We start from the raw sequence: 20,526 nt of genomic DNA, 5'->3' as shown, positions 1-20,526 counted from the left end.
ACCAGGGACCAATCCACCCCGTTAAATTATGAACGGGTTTAGATCAGGATTGAAAAGCGGTAAAATATGACCAGAGACCAATCCACCCGTTAAATCATGAACGGGGATCTCATGTATGTGGCAGTGGATCTTCTCTGTCAGCCCAGTACTGTGGTTTAGTCTGATCAGGCGCATTTATGTATGGGCCACTTGCTTTGAAACATTCCTCTACGCAAAATGATGAAGTTTATGTCTGTTCAAGTATGTACAAGTATGCAACCATGACTAAGAAGAGTTTCACGTTATGGCATGTCTATGTATGTACGTAAGTTCAAGCTTTTATATTCAAGTTCAAGTTTCAGTATGTACGTCCTATTTTAAAGTTGCATGTGATTTTATTACGTAGTACTCGTTATTTCCAGTTTATACTTATTGAGTCTTTAGACTCACTAGACTTGATCGATGCAGGTGAGGATGCATTTGAGGAGACGAGGGGTGAGGACCAGTGAGCTGACTTGGACTGAGCGGGAGGCTGAACCCGAGGACCGCCATATTTTAAGAATTTATGAAATGTCAAATACTCTGATTTATGTTACTGGTTATGAGATTTTAATCAAATACTTTTGGCAAACTTTATTTTTAGATCTTTTGTTGCAACCACTTTTGGGACGTACAGTTTATCTTATCGAATTTTGAAGGTTCACGATTTGTTTATGAAAATTTTTATTTTTCTGCAAATTTTAAGTAGTAAAAAGTACGGTACGTTACATTTTCTGTTGAGGTTCTTGAGAGGAAGTGGGAATCTGAACTGCAGTTGAGCTGGTAGGCTCTTCAGTTGGTTTGGCAACTGATACTTTAGTAGGCTCTTCAGTTGACACTGATTGCAACTAAGCCACTTCAGTTTCAGTTTGGACTACTTGTTCAGTCGTGGCAGGCGACTGAACTGTTGCTTTAACATTTGATATTACATTCTCTGAGGTTGGCTGTTTTGTTTTTCTTGGATCTTCAACTGATTCTTCAGTTATCACATTCAGATGGATGTCATCTGCAACTGACTGTATCACTTCATCGATATTTGCTTGTGACAACTCAACATCGGTGTAAAGTTGAAGACATGCTGGAGGAGATTGAAGAGCAGAAGATGAAGGTTGACCATCCTTTAGAGAAGGAACAATTACTTGCTCAGTTTGTGCAGCAACTGCCTCCTGGGATGGCTTTGGCTGATGTGTTGATGGTTCAGCCTGCTCTTCTGAGGAAGAAATTTGGGAATGTGTTGGAATAGTCAACTCTTGACCCATTTCCCAATCTTTGATCTTCATCTGCAATGAAGTGAGATCCATGTCCAACTTGTCATAAACAGCTTTGTCATTGAAGGCAGTTGGACTGGTAGGATCATAGTTTTTGAGCAGCTGACCTATGACTTGAGCCAGCTTCTTGGCGCGCATCAGATCAAAGATGTAATTCCTTCTCTCCAGTGCTTGAAAAATCGTGGTAGCTTTGACTACCCTCAGGACCATATCTTCCAAAGCGATGAATTTATTCAAAACTGATTTCTTCTGCAATCGTTTGGCCAACACTTCAGTCCTAAATCTGACCCATTCATTGTAAGTTTTCAACTTCGATTTAGAAAACTCATTTACCTCTTCCCATATTAAATAAATATGAGTCTGAATCGGGTTGGTTGGTCTGAGCTCTTCAATCATCTTGACCTTTCCTTTCGATCAGTGAGGGCATGAGAAATTCTCAGCCTAAAACAGTTGCATCCATTTTTTCTCTTATCACCACTCTCTTTGGTCTAGCAAAAGGTATTGCAGTTGGACCGGTGATAGTGATCAATGGTGCTTTTACTCCAACTTGTTTCTGTTTATCACCAAATTCGGTGATAGTCTTCTTTGAAGGAGCAGTTGGAGGCGGTAACTGTCAACTAGAACTGCCTTGATTGGTATTGCTCTGATAGGTTGTTCAGCTCCAGTTTGCCTCAATCTGTCGGTTGGAATGGTTTTCAAAGCAGCTACTGGTTTGGTTTTTTGAGTCCTTGGCTTCTTCATTATTTTCGGAGATGGAGTTTTCTCCGATTCAGTTTCAGTTTCGCTAACAATCAATTTCCTTTTGATTGTTTTCTTCTGAGCCAAGTCCTTGGTCTTCTTGACTGAAAGCTGCCTGCGTCCCAATCTCCTTCTTGATTTTGACTAACTGCTCAGGAGATATGTCCAGCTTGGTATTTGGTGGCTGAACATTCTTGGCAGTGAAGACTTTGTATTTGGATGACTTCTCAGAAGAGTCATCCACCAAACCTTTACTCCTCAAAATGAAGCTAATTGGCACTGCATATCCTTTGGACTGTTTGGTCGACTGAACCATGTTCTTCAGAACGTTGAACAAGATGGCTGACCAGTTCAGTCTTCGACCATTTACCACAGCAGCCATGACTTGGAATTTCTTGAGATTGAGAGCAGCAAAAGAACATTCCTAAGCTAAAACACATTTTGCTACTATATCTGCCAACAATTGATATTCATATTTTAACTCCTTCTTGGGATCGAAAACTTTTATCTTCCTCCCATCAGCAGATAAAGATGTGAGCTTCTCTTCCACTTCAGCAGCTTTCACTTCAGAGTAGTGAAATGTCATCATACGGCAGTTGGAAGATGGAGCTAAATGATTCTTCATCAATAGTCAGCAACTTGCTGCTGACGGTAGTTGTAATCATCCCTTCAGCTGTGATGAAGCTGTTGCTATAGAAATCTTGAATTTCTTTGGGATAAATTTCTTGAGTAGATGACCCAAGGAATTTTTTCAAACCAGCTGCTTCCAGCTTCAGAAAGATGCTTTTAACAGCTTTGTCCTTAACAGAGAGGACGAAATCGAAATCAATTGACATTGCGTTTAGCATGTAATTTGGAACTTGGCTTGCCGTTTCTGATTTACTATTTGCGAAGATGAAAGAACTTTGTGTGCTTGATAAGCTCTGGGAATTGAAATGTTCGTGAAGAAACTGAAATGAGACGGTTCAATTACTTATATTAGTGACTATTCAAATTTTCGGACGCGTGTCAGTCCAAGATAAATAAGAATAAAAACGTGTGTATGTGCGGTGAAAACGTGAATATAAGTCTAATGGACTACGTGAGACCACGTTTACTATTACTATTCAATGAATGACATAAATTAAGTGCGTAATTTTAACAGTCACATCACTTAATATGTAATATTTTCGAATAATCAGTTAACTTATTTGAAAAGATCAGTTAGGTCAGTAACTGAGTGATCAGTTAAAAAACTGAATCAGTTCAGTTGAATACCAACTGATGATTGTCTTATCAGTTAACATTTTAAAATCGATATTCCCCCTAAATAAATGCATATAAGTGAAAGAGAGTAAGAGAATATCATTAATTGCATTCTATCGACTGATGTCTCTTCATCTTATTTTGATCCTTAAGTTAGAATCTATAAATAAGTTCAAATTCATTAGATACAGAATATTTAAGCAGATAATATCAGTTAATCACATATGGACATAGCAGGCAGTTTCAGAAGGCCTAATCTTTCAGAAAGGCTGTCATTCATGGAGACTTGGAAGCAAGATATTGAAGACTTTCTCTTTGATAAAGTTATTCCCACCTGGACAAAGATACATGAATTGCAGATTATCCAATGGGATGGATTAGTTGCCACAGATGAACAGAAGGCAACTGAAATCAAGAATAAAAAGTATCTTGATGTCATTCACACTTCAGACCTAGTGACTGATGAGTGTCTCTATTACCTTATGCTTAACAAGGAATATATGAAACTGGAGAAAATTACCTTCACAGAAGATTTTAGAAAAATTTCCGATGAAATGTCCTTGTGGTTATCTGATAGGCTAAATGTAGTAGAAATAGAACTAAACTGTGTAATAATAGCTAGGTATTATCAATAAAATTTCTATTCCAATTTATTTTTGCTTATTTAGTTTACTGCTATATTCTTTGCAACTTAACTGATAACAACTGACTTAACAATATTAACTAACACGAGATAATATAATTAAGACAAATCAATTAGACCAAGAATATTGCGAAAGTAAAAAAACTTAGTCTCGGGTAGTGGCTTGGTGAAGATGTCAGCTGCTTGTTGATCAGTTGGTACGTACTCCAGTCTGATTGCTTTCTTTAGAGCATGGTCTCTGATGAAGTGATGTCCGATATCGATTTATTTGGTCCTGGAGTGAAGAACTGGATTATATGTAATCGCAATTGTGCTTGTATTATCACAAAGATTGGTGATTCTTCTGCAATGACTCCATAGTCTTTCAGTTGTTGCTGAATCCATAGCAGTTGAGCGCAGCAGCTTCCAGCAGCTAGATATTATGCTTCAGTTGTGGAAGTTGCTATGGATGTTTGCTTCTTGCTGAACCATGAAATCAGTCTGTCTTCTAGAAACTGACATGATCCACTAGTGCTTTTACGATCAAGCTTACATCCTGCATAATCTGCATCTGAATAGCCAACTAAATTAAAAGATGAGCCCTTAGCATACCACAAGCCTACATTTTGTGTGCCTTTAAGATATTTCAATATGCGTTGTGTAAAAATTGATGAAAGTGCGGAAATAACTGAAAGATAGATCAGTCTTAACTGATCGTTGTGTAACTGAGTTTAGTTGCCTTTGATTATATACTAATTAATCTTCAGTTCGGGCAACAATCAGTTTACGAATTTTCAGTTATGTTACTTTCAATTTTCTCGATCAGCTGTTCAAACTTTTTACGTTTTAATTTGTCAAACTCCGAAATTAAGATCTCAACACATAGGTTGTTCTAAATAGTATATAATATTACAAGAAAATTGATTTATTTGTTTTGTAATATCAAATATTATTTTTTTGTAATATCAAATACTATTTCAACTTCTCTCCACCCTTTTGGACATCTAAGTTTTTCTATTATCGAAAATATTTTTAGTACATGTTGGGCTTCCTGGACGGGTGTTTTTCCCCACCTATGACTTGTTTTTCTATCTCATTGAAAATATAATCTTATTAGTTCCAGTCTAAGACTTTAACTCTTTCGTAGAATTGGTTTGTCTTGGATCTGGATATTTGTTTCCTATATTAAAGGAAACTTGATTATTTCTAGATAAATTTTTTGAGCAACTTTTCCAAATATTTATGGTATTTCAGTAAACTCATTTTTAATAAACATTTATGAATGATGTGTGTTAAATAGAGCATATGAAATTTGATAGGTAATAGAATACGGTCTACTACCATCTTTCATCAGCTTCTTTTCTTTAAAAATTTTTTATGTAATGTTAAATCTCGGCTGAAATCTCGATCTGCTAAGTTGTAGGCAATTCGTAGGTAAATTGCTCCTATAATTTTCCCTACGCCCAATATTGAATCTTGAAGATTATCTATTCATTTATTGCATATAGCAATGCCATTAGGTGAATCTATTTCTTTTTTAAAAGTAGCTTTTATCATAATCTAGATTGCTCTGATATGAATCCAGGACTTGTTTCATACTACTTCTCTCTTGAGTTTTTGAAATTCTTCCATAAGTCTTAAGAAAGAATTAATTGTATCTCCATCCGGTATCTCGTAAGTTCCATTGGGGTTGTTATTTTCCTTCTGAAAACTTTATATAAGAGACGATGCTTTATGTTTCTTAGGCAAAGATTTCTTAAGAACTTTTCTACATGTCCTGCAAAGAATCCTTAATATCTTTGTAGGCTAGGATTTTCCATCATGATCATTTAGATCATGTTATGAGATATTATTATCTGGCTAAAGAAATCAAACAAATTTTCATGTGTTCGTGTCGAAACACCTCGTCTTCAGTGAGATTCTGATTATGTTCTATCAGATTATTCCTGACTCAAGATTTCTTGTTCTTTTCGTATATACTCTATTCTGAAGGAATATCTTCAAACTGATATACTTGATAATAAACCAATTCTTCAATATCTGGAGATGGTTCGAAGCGTTTTATTCATTTTCTGTCATTTTTGAACAGTTGATCGATTATGACCTCTTGCTCCCCATTTCTAACAATTACAATCTTTAAAACTTTCACTAGCTCAGTTTGAGATCTTCTAAAAGTTTTCTTTGCTAGTGTTTGTCTCGTGCTTCGAGATGAGTTCGATGCTTGGAATGACATCCTAATTCTTGATGGTCAACTTCTTTGCTCAAATTTGTAAGATCTAAATTTTTGTCTAGACCATATTATTATTGGTTTTCAAGAACTACTTCCTCTTCTGGAATAAGGATGAGATCTAAAGCTCTTCTTTTTTTGCTTTTGAGGCTTACTTCTAATGATTAATAAAAGATTATTTTCTTTATAACATAAATGAGTACGTTTATTTGTACCCCTTAATCGTTTGTAATTCTTTTGCAATGTTGCCATATGACACTATTCTGCCAGATTTTCTTTGAGAAAAGAGGCCCTTCGTGCCAAAGTATCTATATTTTCAGGGACATATTCCCTAATTAGTATTTCTCTAGGGACTTGACATTATGGTGAATAAAAGTTGTATCTATATTTTCTTCGACCACTGAATTCTATCTATATTTAGTGAATACGATAATATATTCATCAACTAAACAGATGTCATACAATTCAAGACTATACAGAGCTTGAGTGTATTTATTTTTCTTTCTTGTGTCTCGACTATTAAAATAGTCTACTCCTATCAATTGTGCTTTAAATAAGATATACATTCTCTCAGCTATCTTACTAAGAGATTCTCCTGCTAGGACTTACTCTTTGGTTTCCGCCGAAGTAATGTACTAAGCGATTTTAATTGATCCCGTCATACTCATTTCTAAAAGTTTAATGCAACTTTCTTTGTTGAGATCAAGTGTGCCAGCTAAGATTCTCATAGCTGATGTCTAGTCATCTATGATAGCTTCTCTGTTTTTGAAACTAGTACATCAAGGTTATGCATGACCCCATAAAGATGTATTGGTTCTAAAACAGTTTTCTCATAGAGTATTTTGTGCAAGATAATTTGATTTGTCCTTGATCTTGTTCCCGTTGGTTATGCTTTTCCAGCTACATGAAAATTTGTTTGGGGTTCTCTCATATTTGTATTATGAGACCTTATAGTTTCCCTTGATGATTCATTGGAAGATGACCAAGTTACTGAGGGAGGCTCGCCCCCTGTTGTATTCATCTTCAGAACTGCGACTTTGAGATTCGCAAAAGATTCTACGAGATCTTGAAAATATTCTAGATCAATCATTTCTATAGTTGTCACCATTTTAATTTCTTTTATGAGATAATTTATTCTGATTCGTATTTTTTCTTTGTCGGTTAAAGATTTTGACATTACCTTGGCTTTCCCTCTTTGGTATAATAAGAGTTCAGTACCAAAGGATGATAATAACCTTTCTTCCGATGTCCTTTTACTAGAACTTGGTTGTTGTTCTACAGTTTTGATTCTTGTTTAAATTTCTTTTAATGTTCCAAGAATTTCTTCTTGTTTTTCAAGCATTTCCTCAATTTTATGTGGTACATAGTATAACTGATTGTATGTCATATTTTTGTACCATCTTTTGGATCTCTTTAAGTTCTCCCGAAAGTTTAGAGAAATCAAATATTATCTTATTTCTACGAACCTATTATTTTGAATCATAAGTGTATCTTATGACTCTGATGTGTTACTCTTTGCTCCTGATGTATAACCTTGGTTAGATCTTCTTGTAAATATTCAAAGTATTGAAATAAGTTATGTAAATCTTTAATCTCGATCATATGTTGGGATTCATAATTTGGAGAAAAATCTCCTCCTCAACCACGATGATAATAATATTGTATGGTTGAAATAAATTTTATCTCAACTCTGATATCATATCTAGCTTGATTATAACATCAAAAATATTTTTGATCAGTTTGTCAGAATTAATAGTTCAAACCAAGATTTTAGATCGGATGGATTAAATTTTATGTTGAAACTTGAATAGGGATTGTTTTTCCAAATTTATCAAAAATATATCTCAAAAGGAATAAGATTGAGATTATTTAACAATGATTGGTCAACAATGAACACACAGATTGGTTAAGAACCATAAAAAAAAAGGAGAGGAAAGAAAAGAAAAAAGGGGTACAATACCTATTCTACCATAGGGACCAAGAATTGTCAAAGCCACCGCCATACCTAAACGGCGGCGCTCCCACTTCCGCCGCTGTCAACCCGTTTTTCTCCGCCTATGAAAACTTGCTGAAATCTGTAGAGGAAAGTTTGGAGGGGATTTCTGTAGATTTCTCTGTGGGAGGTTCCAAGTCTGATTGATATTTTGCTACAGTTTGTGGAGGTAAAAAGGGGGAAATCATGGTGAATTTGATGGTGGAAAGAGCTACCAGCAATATGCTGATCGGTCCTGATTGGGCAATGAATATCGAGATCTGTGACATCTGCAATCACGATCCTGTGTAAGTTATTTCAATTCTATTTTTAGCTTGGATTACTTGATGGTCCGTCTTTTTACCGCAGTTGCCCATGACATGAATGCAGAAGTATATCAGCTTGTTTCTTTTCTTCATGCTGAATGCTGGCACTTTTTGTACTTGCCGTAGATTCCTCTCTTTCAAAATATCACTGGTTTTGTGAAATTATGATGGTCTTCTTTTTTTATCAGACAAGCAAAAGATGTTGTAAGAGGTATAAAGAAACGTCTTGGCAGCAGAAATCCAAAAGTCCAGCTTCTTGCTTTAACAGTAAGCTTGAATTTCCTTCCCTAACAATTTTTTGCCCTAGCCTTCGTTATTTGCCCGCGAGATTTATTTTCTTTTCACTTGATACTTTCTGGGTGTTTATACTCGTTCAACAAGAGGTTTTAAAACGTCCTCTCAATGTCAAAGGTTAGACACAAAAACCTTAGCTTTTACCAAAACTTTCCAAAATTTAGCAAACTTCATTACATATGTTACCAACAAATACCCCTTAGATTAACCTTTAAAATCATGTTGGAAGCTTGAGGAGACGAAAACATTAGACATGGCAATGAAGCCATATCTTGACCAAATTAGTTTGATCCATATACAAAACTTCACACAAGCTTGGGAAGCCATAACGGGGATAGATTCATAGATGAGTTTCCAAACATTGATTATAACGTACATAAACTTGAAGCTCGTTGCAATGATCAAGAAGCAGCAATGAGACGTTGATACGAGATGTTTTGAAAGTTGAAAGTAACAAAGAAAATGGAGAGTTTTCTTCCAACCTAGGCTATCTAATTTCTGTGGTGAAAAACTTTGAAAAGACGATTATCAAGCCATTACATCATCTTTAAAGTTATTTTTTGAAAAAATTAGAAAAATCTCCTGAAATTGTGGCTGGTCCTTACCCCGTCCATTGCCATATTTGTGTCTTTATTTTTTTGTAAAAATTAGCGAGCATGAATTCATGGGCCTTAAATGGCCCTGGTCCATAACGTGCTTTCTAGCCTTCCCATGTTCAGCTACACCCAACATGCATGAGTTCCGTGTCTAAAATCCAAATTTAGAATGCAACGATGGACTAGTGGCAACCTCAGTGCCTAGTACGAGGTACATGCAAAAACCACTGTTCAAACCACTGTTTTATGTACGTTCATATGGGTCGTGTCTGCTTAACTGAACCAACTATCATGGACCTATGACCTTTACCGTCAGTTCCGTGGTGTGCAACACATCTACTTCCATGTCTAGAACACGACATTAAGAACGCAAGCATGTGTGAGTCTGAACATGGATGAACAAGAATTAGAAAGCGAGGAATGTACAACCGTGGCTCTGTGGTCACATTCGCGGCACTGTGGTCTATCGGTGGCTAGCATAGGAACAAAAACATAATATGGCACGTGCTTAATTTGGAAGCAAGTGTGACACTTTGGCTTGTATTTTGTTTTCTAGCTATTAGAGACCATTGTGAAGAATTGCGGGGATATTGTGCATATGCATGTTGCTGATAAAGATTTACCTCGTGAAATGGTGAAAATTGTTAAAAAGAAGGTAACATGGTCACATATGTTGTTGCTATTCAGCATTTTCTCTTGATCTTTTCCTTTATTTTTAGTAACATTCATTTTGTTGTGCAGCCGGACTTTCATGTAAAAGAGAAGATTTTAATTTTGATAGATACATGGCAAGAAGCTTTTGGAGGGTCAAGGGCTAGATATCCTCAATACTTTGTGGCATACCAGGATTTATTAGTATGTCTTGCCTGGATCATCCTGTCTTGTTCCTCCATTGTTTTTCGGTTTTTTATGGAATACTATGGTTGTGTTTATCCTAACCTTCCCATATTTTATTGCTTATTTACCAGCGACTTGGGGCAGTTTTCCCTCAAAAATCCGAGAGTTCAGTACCTATTTTTACACCAGCACAAACACAGCCATTAACATCTTATCCACAAAATCTTCGTAATCCTGATTCTAGACCGGATGCGGCTGAATCTTCTGCAGAAGCTGAATTTCCAACATTGAGGTACATTAAAACAGTAAAACTTTCCTAGTTTGTCTTTAATAACTTTACATTTCCCTGTTTCATTTAAATTGTTGAGGCATATTTTTCAAAGAATTGATGTTTATTACCATACATAATTTACTTCAAATTGATTTCTTAAAATTTTCCTCTTTTTGCACTTCACATTATACAAAGAATATGCTAAATCATGGATATTTGCAGTGTTTTAAAGCTCGGGCTAGGAGGTGCTAGGCGCCGCCCGACCGCACCGAAAAGGTGCTAGGCGGCTAACCTTGGCGGTAAGGACGCCTAAGCGCTCCTAGGCGTTTAGAGTTTTTTAGGGAATTTTTTTGGGCTTTTAATTTTTGAAACCCAAAAAGCCCAATTAAACCAGAACATGACATAAAAAAAAATTATAGGTTTCTGCTTTTAATTTTTTGAGATTAAAAGCCCAATTAAAACCATTATATGTTGGCTTGCGCTGGCCCTAACACACCACTCACATCTTCTTTGTCTGCTTACTTCTACACTCATAAGAAAATTGAATCAGACCTTAAAGATAATTTTTTTCTTTATTTTGATATCTTTTGCATTGCATCCCGATCCGCCTTAAGCAGAATAAGCTGCTATAGCAAAAGAAGTAGGAGGAATGATCTAGGTCTCAATTGGATTTTAGCAAAGTTTGGACTGAAATTTATTCTAAAAACCATTACAAGTCTCTTGATACTTTGGAATTTTCCTAGCAGCACTTAGTCCTCGCCTAGGCGGACTAGGCTCTAGTCGATGGTCTGGCGCTCGACTATCGCCTAATGAAGTTTAGAACCTTGGATATTTGGAGTTATGATTAATCTTTTATTTGGGTTTTTGTGTATTACTAAATTTTTGGAACTTCTAGCTTGGAAATCCAGCCTGTAGACACCTTGTCAGTGCTTGAATATTTATGTGAACGCAGATTTGAATGGTGTCTCTTACTCTGGTTTATGAATAATTACTCCAGATGAGTTGCACACTTTTTCTTCATATCATGTCTACAGAAATTTTTTCAGAAAGTTAGGTGATCTATGGCTTAAGGTTAGCGACTCACACTTTGGTTGATACCACCACCTTCCTCTATATGTCTCAGAGCTGATAGCATTTAACGTCTGACCCTATCTCTTCCATTACTTTTAGAACTCTAGCTGTGAGACATGCAATTATGCGAAGTCATGTTTTAAGTTTCATCTTGTTTCTCTTTCATAGGAACCATATTTCGTTCTTCTTGTTTTGCAAGTGTCAAATAATGAACTACATTAGCTATTCCTTTATACCTTTACTTGCCTTACCTTCTGATTTGAGTCTCTAGTGCTGGTTTGGTTGTTACATTGCTGTTTGGTTTTGATGGAAGATTTTTTTCAGCTTGACAGAACTTCAAAATGCTCGAGGTGTCATGGATGTCCTCTTGGAAATGCTGAATGCCTTAAATCCTGGTGATAAAGAGGTAATTTTGCGCTGACATATGTTTGAGCAACATTGTAGTTCTTGTGGATCCTCTATTCTTGCATAATTATGTGAAGCAGTCAAGCAGCATGGAAAGTTGGAATAATTTATCTGATTGGCTATGGTGGAACTTAAAATAATTTACTTATTTTACTCTGATTTAATAAGTTTTCCCATCAAATTCTTGCTAAGAAGTTATTTTTTTGGTTGCAGGAACTCAGGCGCGATGTTATTGTTGATCTGGTGGCGCAGTGCCGTACTTATAAGCAAAGAGTGGTACACCTAGTTAACTCAACTTCGTAAGGACTTGTTTCACTTCGACTTGTGCTAATAGTATTTGTTTAATGTAATTGTCGTTGGTGTTTATCCTTATATGACTTTTTAAATGTTTACCTTCCATATTATCTTAACATTAATAAAAAAAACTAAGAAAGATGCATCTTAGTTGATCAAATGTCCTATGATTGTTGACCAAGGAAGGCACATCGTGATGTTTCAGTTTTTCTCATTTATTTCTTTCCAAGTGGTCTGCATATTCTGACAGGAACCCAGTACAAATTGAATGTTGTAATAGCTGGACATGCTACAACGAATCACTTAGATCTTGGTGGATTTTTGCGAATCTAAAATGCTGATATTTGTCGTGAACCTTCTGGTATAAGAATTGCTTCTTGTACTGATAGATTCAAGTGTTTGAAGACACTGAGTGCGCAGTTTGAAGCGAAATTTCTTCTGGTTGAGTAACAGAATGGAGATGGCCCACTTCATAACTTTTATATAGGTTCTCGGTTAAGTTAGGTTCTGTGATTTATGATTGCATTTGACAGGTTTCATGGGTGAAATTTTACCTTTGTTGCTCCCCTGTTCTCTGCTATTTGTGTGGTTTTTGAGAATCTGATCACAATATTGATGTAATATAAACTAGAATTCATCATAAATCAATCTAATATCACTGAGAAATTGTAATTATATTTGGTCAGAATAATTTGGAATTTAAAGCAGTCTTTTAACGTGTTCTGACATAGGGATGAATCACTGTTATGCCAAGGACTGGCGCTGAATGATGACTTGCAACGTGTTTTGGCTAAGCACGAGTCAATGTCCTCTGGAGCCATCTCCGGTCAATCAGATAACCCAAAACCCGAGCCAACTCAAGCCTTGGTAAAAGTTGATGCTCCTCTAATTGACACTAGTATTGCCAAACAATCAGAAAACGGGTAAATTTTGTTTCTGCCACTGCAGTATGAAATTTATTAAATGCCCCCATCATTTTTGCATGTTCAGAAAAGTGACCTAATGTGAAAAAGATTGTTCCTACTTCCTAGCCGTGAAGTGAATGTATTTTGCAGATCCACATCAGGTACTATCAAACCAGCACCTCCAGAAACTAATGCTCAATTAGCAACGCCAACAAAGGCTGCTCCTATTATAGATCTTCTGAGTGGAGACACACTGGCCCTTGTGCCTGTGGCAGAACCTCAGCCAGCGAGCCCTGTTACATCTCAGCAGAATGCTCTTGCTCTTGTTGACATGTTTTCACCAAACAATAACAATCAATCTTCCAACACCATTGGACAAGGATATTCATCATCACCTCAATTTCCGCAAAATGTACAAATTCCGCAGCCTTTGTTACACTCAAATGGAAGTGTGTCTGGCCCTGGATTACCCCAATATGGACAGCCACTTTACCCTCAGGGCTCTTCTTCTGCGTGGAATGGTCAGATGACCCAACAACAGCAGCCACCTTCACAAGTATACGGTACTTCTTTGATCTTTCTTATATATTTAATATCTAATAAAAAAACCCTGTAGAAAACCAGAAAAGAAAAAACATAAAAAAAGCCAAATTAATTAATGAATTGGAAACAAATTTCAATTACTTTGTCGCATGTGTGATTCTTGGGAAGATTTGGCCCTTCTTCTTTCTTCATAAATATGTTCTTCTGATGGTTTCTCCTTTCTCATCCTGAATCAGGTCATTGCTTGATTTATTGAATTTTGTAGTCTTGTTCTACTCTAGAGCTCAAAGTGATGACTCATTAGAATGAATGTCTGATGTATCCCTAATTTTTCAAATCATAGGTGCTCAAGATGGTGGTGCGCTTCCTCCTCCACCATGGGAAGCTCAACTGGATAACACTCAACTACCCATAAGCCACCCCACTCAACAAATGCAAGTTGCATATTCCCTACCATCCCCCAGTGGCACATATCTTCAAGGATCGCAACCTTTGGCAAATAACCAACCGTTCAGCACATACACTCAACCAATCTCCAGTGGCCATCATGCCCTTGGAAACAACCAAGTTCTGCAGAGCAACCAAATGACTACTGGGTTGTATTCACAACCTTTTCAAAACCCACAGGCTATGGGTATGTTTCCTCAGCCAACACAATCTGTTCCAATGGTTTATATGTATCCTCAACAGGCGTACGGGTACCAAAATGCTGGCTATGGCTATAGCTATAGCTATGGTTATGGCCAAGGTGAACGACAGAACACACAATTTCTTGATCAAAACATCTCCATATCATCGAGGGACCATAGCTCCATGAGGAATTCTTCTAATATGGTTTCCAATTCCTCATATGTGTCGTCCGGGAAGCCCTCCAAGCCAGAGGACAAGCTATTTGGAGACCTTGTTGATATTTCTAAATTCAAAACGGGAAAAAACCATGCCAGTTAGAGCAAGGAGTATGTGATAAACATCGTGTCGTGTTTGTATCATTACCAGCTTTCTTATTCGCTTGCCTACTTTCTCTAGGTACCAGATGTTTGATTACTTGTTTGTGATCTTTGCACATATGTTATGATTGTACTTTTCATGTTGAAAAAATGATTCCCGCGTAAATAAAGAAACATTTTTACGTTATTTCAAATTATTGTTGTTTTAAGATTGTTATGCATACGGGTGTTCATCGGTCGGGTCGGTTCGGTTTTCGGTTTTTTTATTTCGGTTTTTTCGGTTTTAGAAATATATAATCCGATATCTGAATCATTTTTCTTCGGTTCGGTTCTGTTTCCTACCAAAACGGTTCGGTTATTTCTATTTTGGTATAATTATTTAAATTAATAATATAAATATATTGTAAAATGTAATATGTTAACTTTCTACCTGTTTTCTTAGTAAAATATTTAAATATGAGGTCTAAATTATTTAAACAAACAATATTCAACTAAAATTTGTTCAAAACAGTTTTTCATTCACTAAATATCATATCAAATTATATAATATAAATAAAAATATAAAAAAATTATTAATTTAATGAAATTTCGGTTTTTTCGATTTGTTCGGTTTTGACATATATAATCCGAAACCGAACCAAATAAACTTCGGTTTTAACATTTATATACGAATTACAAAATTCGGCTTTCGGTTCGGTTCGATGTTCGATTTTTTTCGGTTTGGATTTTTGGTTTATTCGATTTTATCTGAAGTTTGAACATCCCTAATTATGCACTCTCACGACTTTGGTCATCGCTTTTACTTGTGCAACGAATTTATTCATTTGATAGGTACAAAGTGTCGTCATTTCTCACAATGGAAGTTCAGGAAAATACCGATATAGATTGATAGATCGATAAATAGCATTGATTTGTTTGACGTCAACGAAATCTTTTTGAAAAAATTAATCTCACACCGATTCACTGTCGGAAAATTAGAAGTTTAAAAAATAATAATAATAACTGCATAATTTCTTTTATATTTCATCATATTAATATGATCTTCTTGTATGTTTTTTTTTGGGAACATTATAGACAATATCCCATTATTTAAAAATACTTGCTTGCGAGATCATTATTGGGTTTAAATGTTTGTTTGACATAATGAAATATATAAAATTATTATTGGCCACCTCTCCAAAAAAAAAAAAGGGTTTTCTAGAATAGTAATCACACGTTTTGATATTTGAAATTATGTTAATTATAGAGTAAAAGCTCATTTTAGTACACAAAATTATTGATAAATTGACAAATTGATATATGAATTATTGTTGATGCTTAATTAGTATATTATCCAAGTAAAAAAAAAATCTACTTGACATTTAACCTAATTGCTTTTAGATCCAATTACTTTTATTAAATTCAATTTAATCACATTTTGTTTCCAAAATTCATTAATTAATTAGTTTTTTTTTAAAAAAATATATTCATTTAAATATTATATTATAATAATAAGTATCATACTAATTATAATTATAATTAAATAAATATGTCACTGTAGCTAGACGTACTGCAAACCGCTAAAACAAATTTAATCTACATTTTAGTTTTTCAAAATCTAGTATTAATTGTTTTTTAATTTGAAAAAGTGTTTCAACCTCAAAGTTGTACATCATGAAAAGATAAATCTCTTGAAAAATTTGGTTGCACGTGACGGCCGGTGCATCGATTGTCCTAATTTGCATGATTTCGATGGTCGGAAATTCATGCACATAATATAGATCTTTCTGATATTTTATGGCTTTAAAACTTGTAAGTTATTTTAAATATAAATAAAAATATATTTATATTACTTGGCCGCATATAGCTTTTGATAGTCATTTCAAAGTTATAAGACTTTCAACTATATAAACCGAGGTTCGGTCCTATTTCATGTTTTGCCCTAAAATGTTAAACAATAAACTAAATGGACCAAATTGTAATTATACAAAGCTCTAGGGGAATATGGTAAATTTTACAGCTCAGGCTTAGATGGATCGGACGACATATCAACGGACAAGATTTGCGGGTATCATTGAGCTGCGGGGCAATTGCTATGTTAACGAAAATCGTTAAAAATCCATCGCTGCGTGTAAATTGATTGAATTTCTGGTGAGTTTCTATTTCTGTGATAACTCATAATTTGTCATCTTTTTTTTTAGGTCCTCACGTTTTGCCCACTTCGTATTTTTCGTTTTTATCACTTCCTTTACCTCTTGCTTTGACATTTTGGTGGTGGGATTACGGTAAATTGATTGAATGTTTCTTTATTATAATCAAGGTAGCTCGTTGTTAACTGATTCAGTTCTCAGCCGTGTTTAGGTGGATTTTGATTGGTGTAGAAGATGCAGGTTAGTGTATTTTTCCTGAAAGATTTTGTTTTTTCAACTTGTGTTTTTCTTGGTTTCTTTTTCTTTCCTTTTTCATGATTGATCGTCTGCGGTCATACCTGAAATGAGATTTTTATGTTTTTTTAAGAAATTGTAGAACGATCATATGGCTCTTTGTTATGTGTGGTTAAGCTTTATGATTGTGCTTCATAGTTGTGGAATATGAAATTAGTTGATGGGCGATTCAGCGTATTTGTGATTTTCTTTTCTTTTTTTGCATATTTTCCGAAAATTTTTAATTGTTGGCATCGGCGGCTTCCTCGAAATTGTTTATTTATTCTGATGTAAAACATGGTTCCTCATTAATTTAAGATGCCATGTTCATGTTAAATAAATTGCTGACATTTAGTCCAACTGCAGAATACCCCTTCCTTCTCCTGGAACTGGATACCATTTGAACTATGTTAGCATTATATGCTTTTTGATACCCCTGATAGATGGCATGAGTGGAGGTTGATTCTAGACAGCTCAAAAATAAAAATGACTACATTTTGAGATAACGATGGGGTGCACAAAAATTTTCTTAAAATGTTTTAACATCCGCATCACACATTTCCAATTTATCGCCTTTTTGAGATAACATTTTTTCTTCAAGAATGTCTACAGTTAACACCTGACATCTGGTTGTTATGGTATGTTATATCTAATTTCATTTTGATTCTTTATATCATGTAAAGAGATCATGGTCCTTTCTTTGCCATTAATCAAATCTTGAGTCATTGTATTTGGAATGTAAGATTAGGACTTTATGGGATGTCATATCTAATTTTAATTTGATTCTCTGTATCATGTTAATAGATCATGGTCCTTTCTTTGTCACCTATCAAATTTTGAAGCATTGTATTTGGAATGTAAGATTTGGACTTTTGAAATTGGATAATGATTGATAACTTTCACGAGATTATAGTGTAATGTTTTAGCGGCAATGATATAACAGTAGTGGCTGTATATTTTATTTGATTAATGAGTGATTTGTTGTTTGCTTCTGTATATGAAATGATTTTCTTGGGTCCGTAGGCATCAAGGGCTAGGCTTTTTAAGGAGTACAAAGAAGTTCAGAGAGAGAAAGTAGCTGATCCTGACATTCAACTCGTCTGTGACGAAACAAATATCTTTAGGTGGACAGCTCTCATAAAGGTTGGTAGTCTTTTCTACGCGTCATTATCGTATTGTTGTGATGTTTGGGAAAATATGAATCATTCTTTTGTGTTGCTGCATTCCTTCCGTGCTTTTATGTAGGGGCCATCCGAGACACCGTATGAAGGGGGAGTTTTCCAGCTCGCTTTTTCTGTCCCAGAGCAGTATCCCTTGCAGCCTCCGCAAGTGCGGTTCTTGACCAAAATATTTCATCCGAATGTACACTTCAAGGTGTTGATTTATGTCTTTTAAGTTCTTTTTTCTGGAGTGTGCTTGTTCTAGTGAAAAGTCAAGAGATCAAAGGTTAAAATATGTGAGGACATGTTTGGTTTGGTTTTGTTTTGTTTTAAGAGTTAATATGGAAGAGTTTTGGGGAAAGAAATATATGTTTGGTTTTGTTGATGTCAGATCATGTAAAAATTGTCTGGTAAAAATGTTTTTTGGGTTAGAATATAATATGCAGGTTTTGGAAGTGATGAAAATTTTTGTTAAAATAACGATTATATTGGAAATCTTAAGCAGGAAGAAAATATATGTTAAAGGAAAAAAATAGAAAATTATGATGGCGTTTTTATTGGGGGGATGAAACATCGTTCCTAGGAAATAAAACCTGACAAACCGTAACTTTTTTAAAATAGATTTAAAGAGAAGCTGAAGTAGAAATTTTAAAAGTCAGTTTGTGGCTTCTTCATTTTGGGTTTTTTAGGTGTTTTGAAATTATGTACTTTCAGCGAATATCATTTTTCTTATAAAACGATTTCAGAAAAGCTTCTCGATTCAAGTTCGCTCTTAACTTTTGATTTTATTTAGTAGCTTATCTTACTCAAGTACTTGTATTATTTTTTTTGAAAGCTGTTATTGTAAATCTGCTTTTGATATGACAAGGCTGATATGTTAACGTAACATGAAATACATGCAATCTGTTTTTATCTGCAGACGGGTGAGATTTGCCTAGATATTTTGAAGAACGCATGGAGTCCGGCTTGGACACTGCAGTCTGTTTGTAGGGCTATAATTGCCCTGATGGCTCATCCAGAACCTGATAGCCCACTAAACTGTGATTCAGGTGTTAATATAGCCTCATCGCGATATACTTGAAACACGCATTTTTGTCTGTGAGAATAGAAAAAAATGGATGTGATTGTTTGCAGAAAAGATATTTTTTCTTCAGGTACGGTAATGTGGGGTGTTCTGTGACTAGCTAACACTGAACTCGGGTAAATTATGACAACTATTGCAATTTTTATGTCACGTTGCTTTTTCTTTGCACGGACACATGTATTTTGTGCGACTTGAATTTATGATTCTGAGTTCTAATGGTAATTGCTTCACTTCCAGGCTAATAATTGTCGGCCACAGATGGTTCATTCCCCTATAAGAAACTATCCTTATACTTCTCCTGGCCCATTTTAAAAATCTGATTGAAATGGAGATATTGAAACTAGGTTCAGAACTCTTCAGTAGTTGGGAAATTATTCAGAAATGGTGCTGTTTCTCGGATTTTCGACGTGAACAATACAACACTGAGACATATATCAAGAAATAAATCTGATTAGGAAATAACTTCGTTCACATTTCCAACAAATTTTGGTGTCATGATAATGAAATCAATATTACAGTGCAGACGACCAGTGTTTCTTTTCCTTAAAACGAACGATCAATCCCTATAATTCATGTCTTTTATATCTTCTTGCATTGATGTGATTTTTACAGCTATGAGGCGAATATATATCCTCACTTGGTTTATAATTTTGAGTGAACTGAAGGCTAATCTTTTTGATGTTGTGTAGGCAATCTCCTGCGCTCTGGAGACATCAGAGGATTCCAATCCATGGCCAGGATGTATACTAGACTTGCAGCCATTCCCAAGAAAGGGTAAAGTCGACTCATCTTCATGACCGTGTTTTGCGAGCCAGTCATCCGTTGATCACTCTTGGATAATCACTTGTTATTTTGTGCACGAAACATGTTCTTCACACAACGTGATCGGAATTATGTATTCTATGTGATGTGGGAAATCATCTTTGATGTATTTCTTATTTTATCTTTTGACCCCATATTCAAATGATTGGTTGCATTTTACGGACTTAGTACATAATGTACCATGTAACTGCTTGCTATCTCGATGACTCAATCCACCGGACTTTGTGATATTGATATCCATGGGAGTGTAAAGCTGCTCAGAAAGTTTAGTACCCTGGATGGATCTTCACCATCCGTTGGGCATCAGCCCTAGTGAATGCTACCATTAACCAATCTTCAGGTAATTTTGTAAACATCTTGGAGTGCGATTATGAAAAAAGTAGTCAATATTGATGCTATTTCAAGAATTCATACTGCGAGTATTATAGTATTTTTCACCATATTATATATATATATATATATATGCACACACACACGGA

The 20,526-nt window shown here is 35.3% G+C and overlaps 2 protein-coding genes across 3 annotated transcripts; both read left to right on the top strand.

Moving 5' to 3' along the window:
• The first annotated feature begins 8,031 nt into the window (after window positions 1–8,031).
• Window positions 8,032–14,766, top strand: LOC140982609 (TOM1-like protein 9). Its single transcript, XM_073449186.1, has 10 exons — window positions 8,032–8,398; window positions 8,605–8,683; window positions 9,863–9,961; window positions 10,048–10,161; window positions 10,275–10,435; window positions 11,810–11,891; window positions 12,104–12,189; window positions 12,916–13,107; window positions 13,240–13,652; window positions 13,976–14,766. The coding sequence occupies exons 1-10, from the start codon at window positions 8,298–8,300 to the stop codon at window positions 14,578–14,580; spliced, it is 1,932 nt and encodes a 643-aa protein (XP_073305287.1). The 5' UTR covers window positions 8,032–8,297; the 3' UTR covers window positions 14,581–14,766.
• Window positions 14,767–16,598: 1,832 nt separating this feature from the next.
• On the top strand, window positions 16,599–20,320 carry LOC140983396 (protein PEROXIN-4-like). Of its 2 annotated transcripts, none has more exons than XM_073450441.1 (6): window positions 16,599–16,713; window positions 16,883–16,948; window positions 18,005–18,124; window positions 18,227–18,355; window positions 19,061–19,190; window positions 19,915–20,320. In XM_073450441.1, exons 2-6 carry the CDS (start codon window positions 16,943–16,945, stop codon window positions 20,001–20,003), a joined length of 474 nt encoding a protein of 157 aa, XP_073306542.1. In that variant the 5' UTR covers window positions 16,599–16,713; window positions 16,883–16,942; the 3' UTR covers window positions 20,004–20,320. The 2 variants fall into 2 exon arrangements, with proteins under 2 accessions (XP_073306542.1, XP_073306543.1); XM_073450442.1 differs by having other exon boundaries at window positions 16,609–16,709; window positions 16,879–16,948.
• Window positions 20,321–20,526: the final 206 nt, after the last annotated feature.

This window comes from Primulina huaijiensis, chromosome 8 (assembly GCF_012295235.1).
Source record: "Primulina huaijiensis isolate GDHJ02 chromosome 8, ASM1229523v2, whole genome shotgun sequence".
In the NCBI taxonomy this organism is placed as follows: Eukaryota; Viridiplantae; Streptophyta; class Magnoliopsida; order Lamiales; family Gesneriaceae; genus Primulina; species Primulina huaijiensis.
This window is presented reverse-complemented; position numbering and strand designations above follow the sequence as displayed.

Bases quoted from the DNA above. Each gene is read 5' to 3' on its own strand.
- LOC140982609 (XM_073449186.1), top strand. From the start codon at position 8,298: ATGGTGAATTTGATGGTGGAAAGAGCTACCAGCAATATGCTGATCGGT. The intron at 12,190-12,915 runs GTAAGGACTTGT...GTTCTGACATAG, and splicing joins CACCTAGTTAACTCAACTTC to GGATGAATCACTGTTATGCC. The intron at 13,108-13,239 runs GTAAATTTTGTT...TGTATTTTGCAG, and splicing joins GCCAAACAATCAGAAAACGG to ATCCACATCAGGTACTATCA.
- LOC140983396 (XM_073450441.1), top strand. The intron at 18,356-19,060 runs GTGTTGATTTAT...TTTTATCTGCAG, and splicing joins ATCCGAATGTACACTTCAAG to ACGGGTGAGATTTGCCTAGA. The intron at 19,191-19,914 runs GTGTTAATATAG...GATGTTGTGTAG, and splicing joins CCCACTAAACTGTGATTCAG to GCAATCTCCTGCGCTCTGGA.